Source organism: Equus caballus, chromosome 8 (genome assembly GCF_041296265.1).
Source record: "Equus caballus isolate H_3958 breed thoroughbred chromosome 8, TB-T2T, whole genome shotgun sequence".
In the NCBI taxonomy this organism is placed as follows: domain Eukaryota; kingdom Metazoa; phylum Chordata; class Mammalia; order Perissodactyla; family Equidae; genus Equus; species Equus caballus.
The window spans coordinates 31,792,316-31,804,606 of record NC_091691.1 but is presented as its reverse complement, the minus strand read 5'-3'; the positions used below and the strand labels follow the sequence as shown (position 1 = coordinate 31,804,606).

The 12,291-nt window shown below is 59.8% G+C and overlaps 1 protein-coding gene across 13 annotated transcripts in view; it reads right to left on the bottom strand.

Moving 5' to 3' along the window:
• The window catches only part of FBRSL1 (fibrosin like 1), an 89,765-nt gene extending 84,145 nt beyond the window's left edge, over positions 1-5,620 (bottom strand). For 6 of the 13 annotated variants that reach the window (XM_070220479.1, XM_070220480.1, XM_070220482.1 and 3 more), the window contains exon 1: positions 4,968-5,611. In XM_070220479.1, coding sequence (XP_070076580.1) covers positions 4,968-5,246 — 279 coding nt within the window. In that variant the 5' untranslated portion in view covers positions 5,247-5,611. Of the gene's footprint in view, positions 1-4,967 lie in introns of all 13 variants that reach the window. The other 7 variants (XM_070220486.1, XM_070220476.1, XM_070220478.1 and 4 more) reach the window with 3 other exon arrangements.
• Between the last annotated feature and the right edge of the window lie 6,671 nt (positions 5,621-12,291).

Genomic DNA, 12,291 nt, shown 5'->3' with positions numbered 1-12,291 from the left:
CACAGGCTCTGCAGACCCACATCAATGCCCATGGCACTCAGAGAGGGCAGCCTTTCCCAGAGGTCAGGTAGCCAACCCAGAACTGCACAGGGCACCTATTGTTGCTCCTGCAGCCCAGGAAAAGGCTATCCAAGGCTGTCCCTTCTGACGTTGTGGACCACCCTTCCCTCCACTCAAGCTCAGATTTTCCGCAAAGAGCATCTTGAAGATGCAGCCCAAGTCTGGGTAAAGATCTGCAGTGTCTGTGGACTGGCATTGCGGTGGGCAGATCCTGGACAAGGACTTCACACCCTGGCCTTAGTTTCCTCATCTAGAAAATGGGAGTGTGAGGACAGAGAGCCCTCAGGACAGTGCCCTCGGTGGCCATCGTTGTCACCACTGCTCCCAACACGCTTGTCTCCCCTACAACAGGGCACTGACTCACAAAACAGGAGATGGTGACACTGCAGGGACCCCAGCCCAGGTTCCAAACCCACAATTAGCAAAACTGCTGCTGCCCCAGAGTGGTGGACACCCACGCAGACAAGGGGGCCACATAATCGCTTTGCTTTCACCCACTGGCGGGATCCCCCTTGGAGGGAGCTGCTCCAACTCCCCAGCCCTGACAGCTGTGGGCCCTTGGGGGGATGGGGGAGCAACGCAGTGCCATCCTTGGAGGGTTCCAGGCTTGGCGCCACACTCTCATCCAAGACTGCAGGCAAAGCACTCCCCTCTCTGCGCTTCAGTTTCCCCATCTAGAGAGTAGGAGGCAGTCTGGAGGTGGTGCTCTGGCCCCAAGGCTCAGACATTCTTCAAGGTGAAGGCTTCTCCCACCACTGGCTCTCCTCATGGAGCCCAACTGACTGAGTGGTCTCAGTCCTGACTTCTTGTCAGAGGGATGGGCCAGGCACATGGCTCCCCAGATCAAAGCCCTCAAAGGAAAGACTGGCAGCATGTGCTTCTGTACACGGGGCAGGAGGGATGCATCCTAACTCCCCAAATGCACAGACCTAAGTGCCCAGAGCCAGCAGAGACTGCGTCCCCCTACCCCTGGGGGACGTCAAACACACTCCCAGAGACGCCACCAGCCCTGAGCTTCCCAGACGTGGCCCAGGGCAGGGGGAGACTTGGCACCCCTACCTCCAAAGGGACTATGTCCAGACCTGCAGCGGGCCATCGTCCATTGGGACCAAGGCCACCTCCACCAGCTGCCTTGAGGCTCACATCCTCAGCCCGAGGGTCCCACCTGCGTCTGGGAAGAACTCGGTCATTTCTAGCAGAAATGCACAGCACGCCCCTGGACAGCCCCGAAGGCTGGGGGCTGGGCGGCGCAGCCAGGCCAGGCCAGGCCAGGCCCACCCCTCCACGCACAGCCATTCACCTGCTGATGTGGTCCTGGGGAGGCAGGGGTGGGGTTTCTCAAGGACAACTCCATGTAGCAGGTTGAGTCTGGTTTTAGGTGTACATTCTGTGGATTATCAAAGTAACAGGTGCTGATCAGTGTAGAAAACAGGAGGATTAGAGAAAGGAAGCCACCTGTCCACTCAGCTAGAATTTTGGGTGTTTTCCCTTCCATCTTTACTCCCGGGTATACCCTCCCGGACACGTGTACAGATGTGGTGAGTGACCCTATCCTTCTACCAAAGAGCAAGGACACAGACCTGTGTGCACAGACCACACGCCTGTGGTTACGTTTGCACAATGAGCTCAGAAAGGCCAGGAGCGGCGAGAGTAGTGACTGGAGGAGGCTGAGGTTGGAGCTGAAACTTTTTTCAGGATATAGCTTTTCATAAAGCTTGATTTTTGAGCCAGGGGAAAGAGTTTTGCTGTTTGAAAGGCAAATTAACAAGGAATCATATGGACGCCAACCCAGATGGGTGGTTTCCGCCAGGTGCTAGCATCATACGCGTCTCCAGCACAGAGCACACAGGGGAAGGGCCGGTGCACAGAGCGCAGGCATCCCTGATGGAAAGCACTCGGAGGCACACAGTAGGTTTGCTGGGCCCGCCCTGGCTCTGCCTACAAGGTGAATCTCCCAGGAGACCCAAGGCCTGAAGGCTGCCTTTGCCATCGGGGAGGAAGGATCGGGAGGACCTGGGTAGAGAACCACAGTGCTGCCCCGCCCGTCCTCCAAAGGGCTTCCTGTCACCTCTGGTCAACACCCTAGAAGACAGAGATGTAACAGGAACCAGATGGACAGCAAGAGCCATCTGTCCAGCGGTCCCAAATCCATCTGGCTCCTGTGAGTGAGAGCAGAGGAAAGAGAGCCCCTGTCCCCACAAGACCCCTGTCCCACTGCAACCTGCTCATGCCCCTACCCTGTTAAATGGAGTATCAAAAAGTTAACAGGGGACCAGGGCTCAGGTGTGTGACCCCTGACTAGCCATGGCCTCTGTACACCCCCAACTGGGAGACCAGGTTCTGGCCATCCAACCCAGGACTCTGGTGGAGATCACTCCGTGCCGGGGCTGCGGATGTACCCTGGGCCAGGCCAGACGCGGCGGGCCGCTCCTCAGCTGACAACACCACTGCCACATTATGGAGTTCCTGCTGCGTCTGCAGCACTTAACAGAAGTGGCCTGTGATCCTCTCAGCTGCCCCAGAGGCAGGGACTTGGTCTCCCTCGGGGCAGACGGAGGTGCGGGGGGATGAAGGGGTACCTGCCTCGGGTGTGGGGGGCCTGCATCTTCAGGACAAAAGTAAGGAGGAGGACTCTCGGCACACTGACAATGTTCTCTGTGCAGGTCCCACCTCCTGCACAGGTCTACACGTGACGTTTGTTTGTTTACGCTCTGGGGATGGCAGCTCATGTCTCACATGCAAGCCAAGACAGACTCGTGAGGGCCTGGCAGAGCTGAGACCAGGCAGACTGGGGCCTTGACACTCACGGTGCTGGGCCTCAGTGTCCCCCTCTGTGTAGCGGAGACAAGCAGGCTGAGAACAGTGCCTAATAGAGTACACGTTCACTGCACGCTGTCACTATCCACATCATTCTGATTTATCCGAAATCTGGGGGAAAACCACTAAGCTTTAGCAAGAAATGAGGCCAAACAAGAGTGCTGATCTAGAAGTTATGACTTGTCCAGAAACCCTGTACTTTCCAAGGCATGCAGACCCCCACCAGCTAAGGTCAGAGAAAGGTGCATGGAGCAGCCCCAGGTGACGTGGCTGTGTGAATGCCAAGCAGAAAGTAGGCTCAGTCTCACTATGACCCGGCCAGTGCTGGTCTGAGTCTGCAGAAGCCCCCAAACCTAAGGCTGCACTTCCAGTGCCCCCGATGCAGGAGGGGTACAGCCAGAGCTACTGCAGGCAGCACGTGGACCCAACAGGCCTATTTCACCAGGGCATGCTGAGTGACCTTAGCTGCAGCCTTCCTGAACTTCGGTTTCTCCTCTCACTCATTCACTCGCTCCCAACACAAATGTGTACAGGACACTGGGACCCCACAGGGGACACACAAAATAGACATGATGCCTGCTCTCTTCCAGCTTCCAAGTTCTGGTGGGGAGAGCGCCAAAACAACAGAGACCAAGTAAATCACAAGACAGCTTCAGAGAGAGAGGTAACTGACAGGAAGGAAAGTATGTGAAATAACATGGGGGGGAGGGAGCAGCCTCAGACAGTGGCTGAGGAGGGCCGGTCTGAAGGACATTTGCACTGAGACACGAAGGCGCCAAACAAGGGCCCAGGCAGAGAGAACAGTGGGGCTCAGGCAGAGGGAACGGCAGGTACGGAGGCCCTGAGGCAGCAGAACTCAAAAGGGGCTGATATGCCAGTGCGGGAGGAAGTCGGGTGGAAGAGGCTGGCTGGCAGGGTGCAGGGCGTTGGAGGCCACAGTTCAGGTTTTGTTTTCCCCCCACCTGGCAGGGCGGTTACACATCTGGAAGGTGGGTGGTGTCACCACTCTCAGAAGGTGCAGGGCAGGACCTGGCTTGCACAAAGGCAGAAAACTTGGCCTGGGGCCACCCCTTCCCAGTACAGAGCCATGACATGTGCCACCACACCCCTCCAAAGTGTCTTAGTTGGGAACCCTTTGGCCCAGGAGCCATCTCAGGACCCCCAGGTGTGCATGACAGGAGACCCCGGGGACTGTGTGGTTAAGCACAAGCTCTAACACAGGCGTCCCACCTCCGTGCATCCACCTACCCAGAAAGAAAGTGGCAAACCTGTCCCTGAGGCTCTCCAGACCCAGAGGACCCCAGGGTAAGGGCTCACTGCAGGGACCTCAGCCTCTGAAAGTGGGGGATCCCAGGCCACTGGCCCCCAAGCCCAAGAGAAAGGGAGGGAGACTATTCACTGAGTGGTCTCTGGGACTCCAAGCCCAACAGATACTAGTTCCCCAAAAGAAGTGCTGCATGGGGCCCCTGCAGAGTGGCAGGGCTGGCTGGCTGAGGCTCGCAGGACACCAGGGCCTGGCCAGCATTTCTCTCCAGGCCAGTTGTAGGAGAAGGCGGCTCCCCACTCACCCCACTTGCCAACTCTCTGACAGTATTCATTTCCCTCCGCACTCAACTGGGTTCAGGCAAAAACGGCAGTATTTGCTCAGCAAATACTGTCCATGATAACGCAGCCAGACAAGCAATATTTTTTGCCATCCTATTAACCACGCAGCAAGTAGCGGGTCACCGAGAGGGGTCTCCCCGTCTAAACAGAAACCTCAACGGGAAGGGAGGAACAGGAAGAACTCAAAGTATCCATTTTATCACCCCTCCACCAACTCCAGCAGTGCTCATCTCCCTAGCACAGCCTGAACCGAAAAAGTGATACTTTGGCAACAGAAACACAATTGAGAAAAGCCCGATTGTGCAGCCAGACACCCCCGGCTTGGGCAGCGTCACGGAGGGATTCTTCTCCCCGGCAGCTCGGACGCGAACACCCCCTGCCCCCGCGCCGCCGGGTCGCCCGGGTCCCCCGGGAGCGGCCGGCCAGGCGCGGGCGCGCGGTCTGGCCCTCGGGGCGGCGTCTCCGGCCCGCCGCCGCCCACCTACCTCCAAGGCCTCCAGCGTGCTGAAGCTGGCGATGGCGAAGCCGTCGATGACCTCCTCCTCCTGCGAGCTGGACTCGCGGCGGCGGCGGCGCGGGGGGCGCGCGGCGGGGGCGCGGGGCGGGGGCGCGCGGGGCAGGCACGCGTTCTCCTTGCCTGGTCCGGGCTCGGGCTCGTCGCCCGACGACGCGCTCTGGTCGCGGGCGTCGCGGGCGGCCTCCCGGCGCCGGCCGCGGTCCCTCTGCGCGCGCGAGCGCCGGCTCTGGCGGACCTTGGCCTCCATGGCGCGCGGTGACCTTGCGGCCGCGCCGTCGGGCGGCCTCCGCGGCCGCTGCGCTACGCGGCGCCGCCGGGCTCGGTGCGGGCGGGGGCCCTAGGCGGCGGCGGGCGGCGGGCCGGGCCGGGCATGCCGCGGGGGCCCCTCAGCCCCGGGCCCGGCGAGGCCTGGGCGCCTCGGCGCGGGCGGCCGCGCGCATCGGCGGAGCGGCCGGAGCTCAGCGGCCCCGGGCCGCCGTCCCGGGGGCGCGCCCCATGCGCGGCGGGCGGCGGCGGCGGGCCCGGTCGCGGCGCGGCGGGCGAGGGCCGGGGCTGCGGCGCCGGGGCTGCTGAGGCGGCGACGGCGGCGGCGGCGCCCCGAGCGGATAACAACTGACGTACTTCCGCCCGGACGCCAGCTCCAGAGGAAGTGGGCGCTCGGCGGAGCCCGGCCCCGCCCCCCCCCCCCCCCAGAGGCCCCGCCCCGCGCGCCCAGCCGGGCCCCGCCCCTCCCGCCAGCCCCGCCCCTCGGAGGAGGGACCTGGGAGGCCGCGCCCCTTCCCGCCCCTTCCCGCCCCTCTGCGCGCTCCCGGGCAAGCGCCGCTCCACTAAGGAGGGGTGGGGGCCGGAGCGTCATCCTCTCTCGCGGGTGTGCGGTCGGGGCCTCTGCGCTTCCCCACCCGCAGCCTCCCTCCTGAAGCATCTTTAAACGAGAGCACGTGAGCAGAAAAGTAGGGGCCTCTCCAGCCAAACCAGACACATGAGTGCAGAGGGCAAGCTCACCGTCACTCCCGAGATGGGGCCGGGGTGGGGTGTGAAGGATGGGCGTCCTCGTCCCCACTTCTGATGAGGACCCATGGATGGGCGTCCTTGTCCGCACTCTTGATGGGGACCCATGGATGGGGTGCCCTCGCCCCCACTCCTGATACTGGGGCAGGGGGTGGGGTCTTACTGGGCTCGTTCCCCCAGACTCTAGAAGTCTTGCGCACTGTGTGTGGGAAGGGGAGGACCTCCCTGCCAGTGGAGGGGCGTTTGAAGGCCAGATGAGGATTTCTCGGTCCTCCACTGCCCCCACGCCGCAGTCCAGGCTGTCTCCACGTGTCCCCTGCCCCTCTCCCCGCCGGTCTCCCTGCGGGCTGGTCCATGGCTCCTGGTGCTCTCTGCTGCGCCTGCCCAGGCAGCTGCGGGACCTCCAGATCCAAGTGGGGAGGGGGGCTCACAGGCAGTGCATCCCCTCCTCTCTCCCCGGCAGGTTCCCAGGTTTTACAGTAAGGCAGCTCTCCCAAGACCAGAGCCCTGGACCCCAGAATGCCCCCTGTGGGGAGTGGGTGGGGTGGGAGGCCCCGGGGGTGCCTGGTTTGCATAGAGACAGCAGTTTGGCATGCAGGGGCTGCTCCCCACCCAGGGCTGCAACAGGGCAGGGACCAATGGGAAGGAGCAGCTGGAGAGTTGAAAGCTAGATGTTACTGTGAACTTCCTCTTTCACCAGTGGGAGTCTGTGAGGTACGGAGGGACTGCGGGTGGGGAGGGCCATCGGTTTTCCTCAAATGCTAAGGTCATTAATTCATACAACAAATATTTACCAAATGCCCTATATCCAGGCACTGTTTGTGATGCAGTAATTGATGAGACAGACGGCCCTCTTAGAAGTGGGAGAGACCCTGAACACAGAGCCAAATAACATCAAATGATGACATGAAGAAAACCGAAAAGGGTGGTGTCATACTAAGTGGGCATTGGGTGGTCCCAAAATGCCTGTAGGAGTGAGAATTGAGCTGAGACATAGAGATAAGAAAGAGTCAGTTGTGCAAAGAGGGGAACTGTGTTCCTTGCAAAGAGCACAGCATGTGTAGAGGCACTGAGGCAGGGAAGGACTTGCTGGGCAGTGTAGAGACTGAAGAAGGGAGCGCAGTAGCTGAGTTCTGGGAGGTGACTCCTTGCTTGACAGGGAAGTGCTGCCCCAGGCCACGCTGAGTGGGGGGTTCCACTGCCCATCTCCCATACGGGGGCTGGGGCTTTGAGTCCCATCGCTCTGTGCCGTGGAGGGCCCAGGGCCCCAGTGTGTACAGGGCATGGAGGGGTGTGATCTGGGTGTCACAGGCTTTTGGCAGGGCTGTCCCCAGTGGCAGTTGGGAAGGCGGACATGGAGTGGGGCACTCAGGCCCCCAAAGCTGCGGGCCCATCTGCCAGGCTCTCTCTGCTCAGCCCCCCACTCCTCTCTGGGCCTCCCCAGGGTGCGGCAGGGGCCCCTCCCCCTCATCTCATTCTGGGTTTTGTTATGAAAACTCTGCCTGCCTCCAGCCTCACCACTTTTGATTTTTAAAAGCCTCGTTAGGAAGACAGAAAACGCAAGCAGAGTGGTTTCTCTGCATCCCTGCCGCCGTGGTTCCCCTCTGAGGAGAGAGAGCCAGGAAATGCGGATGTGGGGGGGTCCTGGGGATAATATTTCAGGATTTCACTGGATGCAGGCCCTTGGGCCCGCCAGCCCACTCCAGGAGCAGCCTCCAGGCTCCACACCTGCTCTGGAGACCCGCCCCACCCCCAGCCAGTGGCCCAGCAGTCTGTTGACCTGGGGGGGTGGGAGGAGCTTCCTAAGGACCCTTTCCTGTCGCCCCTCCTACCTTCCTGGAACCCTGCTTGGGAAGGTCGAGTTCTGGTGTTGACGTTTTCAAACACAGAAACTCCTCTGTCCTTTCCCATCTGGTCTGGAGGACGCTTAGACGTGGGTTCTGGGTGAAAAACGGGGTCTCTGTGGGGCCCCCTCTGGGTTTTTCTGCTTCCTTAGCTCTCCCCCAGGGAGAAGCCCCCAGGTGTTTTCTTTCCTTTGATTCACTTCCAGGTGGTCTGGCCAGCACCACCTCTGGATTCCCGGCACAGCAAAGCTACCCCAGGAGATGGGGTGGGTGGCCCGAGGCAGAAACCTGCTTGCTGCTTGATCGTGGGCCGCGCTCATTTTTCCTGACTGTGCGCATTGTGACAGAACAACTGAATCCCCCACCCAGGGCTCTGAGCTCTCCCAGGGCCTGCAGGAGCCGTGAGCCCATGTGTACCGCATCACCCGCGCCCCTGACTTCTGGCTTGGGGGTGCAGAGCTGCTGTGCTTCTTGTTTTGATGTTTGTGCTCTGCCTCCCAGAGGGGCCTCCGGGGCTTCCAGGCACGCACGCCAACAGTGGCTCAGGGACAGCTTCTGGGCCAGTGCTGGTGAGGGGAGTGTTCTAGATCAGCGTTGTCCAGTCCAGTGGCCACCAGCGGCATAAGGCTCTTGAGCCCTTGAAATGTGGCTCATGTAACTGAAGAACAAAATTGTATGTTTCATTTCGTAACTTTAATCTTAAAATGAAATGGCTCCGTGTGGCTGATGGCCACCGTGCAGGGCAGGGCAGTTCCAGAGGGAGACTGCCTGGCCTCCAAGCCCAGCTCCTCACAAGACTGTGGGCGAGTGACCTCTGCCTCCACGGCCCTCTCTCTGACACAGGGGTGACCACAGAGCTCCTGCAGTGGGTGGGCTGAAGGTTCAGTGGGCTCTCAAGCCCTGAAGGTCGGTCACATGGTCAGTTCTGTGTTGTAGTCGCTGGGCCTCAGAATTTCCGATCCATCCTGATTCATCCTGTCTCATGAGGGGCTTGGGAATTTGCATTTCAACAAACGAGCTGCGGGTCTGGGGGCCACACTTTGGAAACCATGGGTTTACTTGCCCCAACAGCACTGGGCGCCTTGTAGGGCTTGTAGATGAGTGCCAGCTCTTGTTCATGTGTGGCCACCAACGTCCCTGAGAACGGGCACCTCTCATGGAACCAGGCCCTCACCCAGTCACCGCCCACAGCAGAGTGCCCTCAGCAGAGCTCTGAGGCATTGCTTCCAGGAGGGCCCGTTGGCCCCATGGGTCTTTGCTGCTTGGCTTTACTTTATAGCAAGTCACTGCTCTTTGCAAGGCTCAGAGCAAAGTTAATTGACATGAAATTGTATTCAAAATTCAATTTGCTCTCACAGATCTGATTCAGGCCCAATAAATCAGCAGAGCCAGCTGCTCCTTTGGGGATCTAACATACTTTTTGCTTGTAGGGTGACAGCCAGAAAGCAAGTCTGGCTAACAGGCCAGCCCCTGGTGCTACATCTATGAGCCAGCTGTTTGTTCCACAAGAGACATTCATTGCTTTCCACTTTCCTGCTATCCATTTCATCTCCTTCCACAGTGCCTCAGTGTGTTTTGGAGACTTAGCTTACTTCCTTGGATGCAGACTGAGGGAGACAGCTCATTGAGATGCCCCTTTCTCCCCTAGCCAAGGAATGGGCAGGTGTTTTAGCTCCCACTGTGATAATGCTACGTCACAAACAGCCCCCAGAATCTCTGTGACTTACAAGACCAAATATTTTTTTCTCGCTCATGGGGCTTCAGGTTGACTGGAGGGGCTCTGCTCTAGACTATGGGTCAGGCTCAGGTGTGTTCCAAGGGTCCCTCTCTGGGACCCAGGCTGCAAGAGATGAGCCACCTGGGGCATTCTCCTTGCAAAACTCACAGGGCCAAGCCAAACCACACAGGCACATCAAAAGCTGATGCTTTAAGCCTTGTATCCTGTCTGCTCACACCCCAACCAGAACAAGTCACAGGGCCAAGGCCATCATCCATGGGGCCAGGGGGTTAATGCCTCCCACTGCAGTGGGGGTGGCACTGCAGAGTCACGCGGGGGTGAGAGTGTGGTCCTGCTACGAAGAAGTAAGGATTTGGGGACTGTATTCCCATTCATCACAGCAGATGGCTCAGGCTATGCAATCCAATGGCCTGTTCCTGGAATTAAAATCTATCTTGAGCACAGCATCCAAGAGATTGAAATTTGGGGTGCTGTCCTGACCCCACCTGCCCGCTCTGTCCTCACTCTCCCTCTTCAACAGCCCCGACTCAGATGTCACTTCTTCCCGGAGGCCAGCTGGTGGCTTCATGCTGGGTTGACTCAGCTGAGTGGGCACATTTCTCAGAATTCCCCTCACCGTGGGGCAGGGTGAGGGTCGACCACAGGAGAAATCTGTGCTCCGGCGGGCAGAGGTGAAGCAGGAGCAGTCGCTCTATGCTGCAGAGGCCCTGCAGGGTGCCCAGCTTTGCCACAGCACTGCATGATGTTGGGATCCACCTCTCACACACACCCCCACCCCCGCCCCCAGCTGGCGCCAGCAGCTCCAGGCCCACAGCCCTGTGGGCTCCTTTCCGTCTCAGCTGCCTCTCCGAGCCCCGGTGAAGGGCTGGGTTCTGTGGGATGGCGGCATGTGGATGGAGCCGTGAGAGGTCCGCTCTGGAGCTCGGGTTGGTCTGGGCTCTCCCCGTCCACAGCTGCTACCTGCCCCCTGGCCACCCTGCAGACACAGGCAGCGCCTAGCAGGGCCACCCCTACCACCCCGGCCGGCCAGCCTAGAAGGCCAGGCTCTGGCACCCAGCCCCTATTCGGTGCGCCCCCTGGGCCGAGGCCTCTCCAAGCACAGGCACCCTCTCATGCCATCTGGGTGCCTGCTGCCCTTTGTGTGCGTGTGAGCCCCAGAAGAGCAGTCAGGCCTGAGTCAGGCCGCACACAGCGGGGCTGTGGTGAACGTGTGCCCCAAGCCCTCCTCGTTTTGAGGCCGTGGGTGTCCCAGGCTCCTGGTGCTCCTTGGAGGGGGTCTTCCTGCTGGCCTAGCCCTGGGGGAGGAATGGGAGGCTTGTGCAAGAAAAGGGTGTTTGTAGGGCAGGGAGGGCCTGCCTGCCTGGTCCCCCCCGAGAACCTGGCCCTGAGTGTGCCCACGGCTTGGGTCCTCCAGGCCCTTCCACTTGACGGTTACGGACACCCAAACCTGAACTGGCTTCTTCCGCAGTGGAACTTCAGGTGAACACTGGGCCTCGGGTGGCACTGGACTCAGCCTGGCTCGAGGGGATGGGTGCAGAGTCCCTGCCTGCTGGCTTCAAGGTCCACAGGAGAGATGGCCTTCTCAGAGCCTTTGGAGGGAGGGCGGCCCTGCTGACACCCTGGTCTATGGCCTCTGGTCTCCAGAACTGTGGGAGGATAAGTTTCTGTTGCTTTAAGCCGCCCAGTTTGTGGTTACAGGAAACCACTGCCGGTGGCTGCCTCGCCTGCACCACCGGTGGCCGGCTACACCTTGCCTCCGTCCATGGGAGGGACGGAAGTGACCGTGTGCCTATTCTGAGCCTAGACTCAAGAGACCCTGCGTGTCCCCACCTGCTCCCTTGTGCTTCTGCAGTGGCCATGAGAGAGATGTGCCAGGCCAGCCCACTGGTCCCAGGAGAGATACCTAGGACTGAATGTCCTGGAGTGGGCCCAGCTGAAACGAGCCGGTCCAGCCGCCCTCCAGACATACGAGCCATAAACACTTATTGTCCAAAGCTGCTGAGGTCCTGGGGCTGTTTGTCACTCAGCACATTTGTGGACTAGCTGACTGATGTAGAAGGCAGGGAGAGGCTGGAGGGGATGTGCAGCCATGCTTGGAGAAGACCTCACGCAGCTTTCCCGACAGGGCCGGGTGCCTTCAGACATGGACTGTGCCGAGCCCCTGGTCATGGACAGATGCATTCCTGCTCTGCCAGGCTGTGTGGAAATCCTCGCCGGGAGGATGTGGCCAGGCTGTGGGAACAAGCTGTTGGTTCTGCAGTGACTTTCAGAACATCCTTGGTGTACTGCGGAGGCAGTGGTGACCTCAAGTGGTGCACACTGGCCCTCTGGGGCCTGCGACCAGCAAGTGGAGGCAGGCACTTAGCAAATCATCACACTTCAGGTTCCCAGTTCTTTTCTTCTTTAGTTTCTGCAGTGTAGACCCAGTGGAAGCCGTAGCTGAGGGGCTGTGGATGGGAGGCGAGGAGCAGAGACATCTCCTTCAGTGAATGTGATTGTGAAGGAGAACAGGAAGTGTGATGGTAGCTGGAGAGGAACGTGGGGCCAGAGAAGTTTCCCACGGAGGAAGCACTGTGTGGCCATCTAACCGTGACGATGGTGATGATACTAACAGCCATCAAGTTCTGAGAACTTACTATGTACCAGACATGGTGACAAACACTCTTCTTCTCTTAACTCATTTAATCTCTACAAGACTCTTC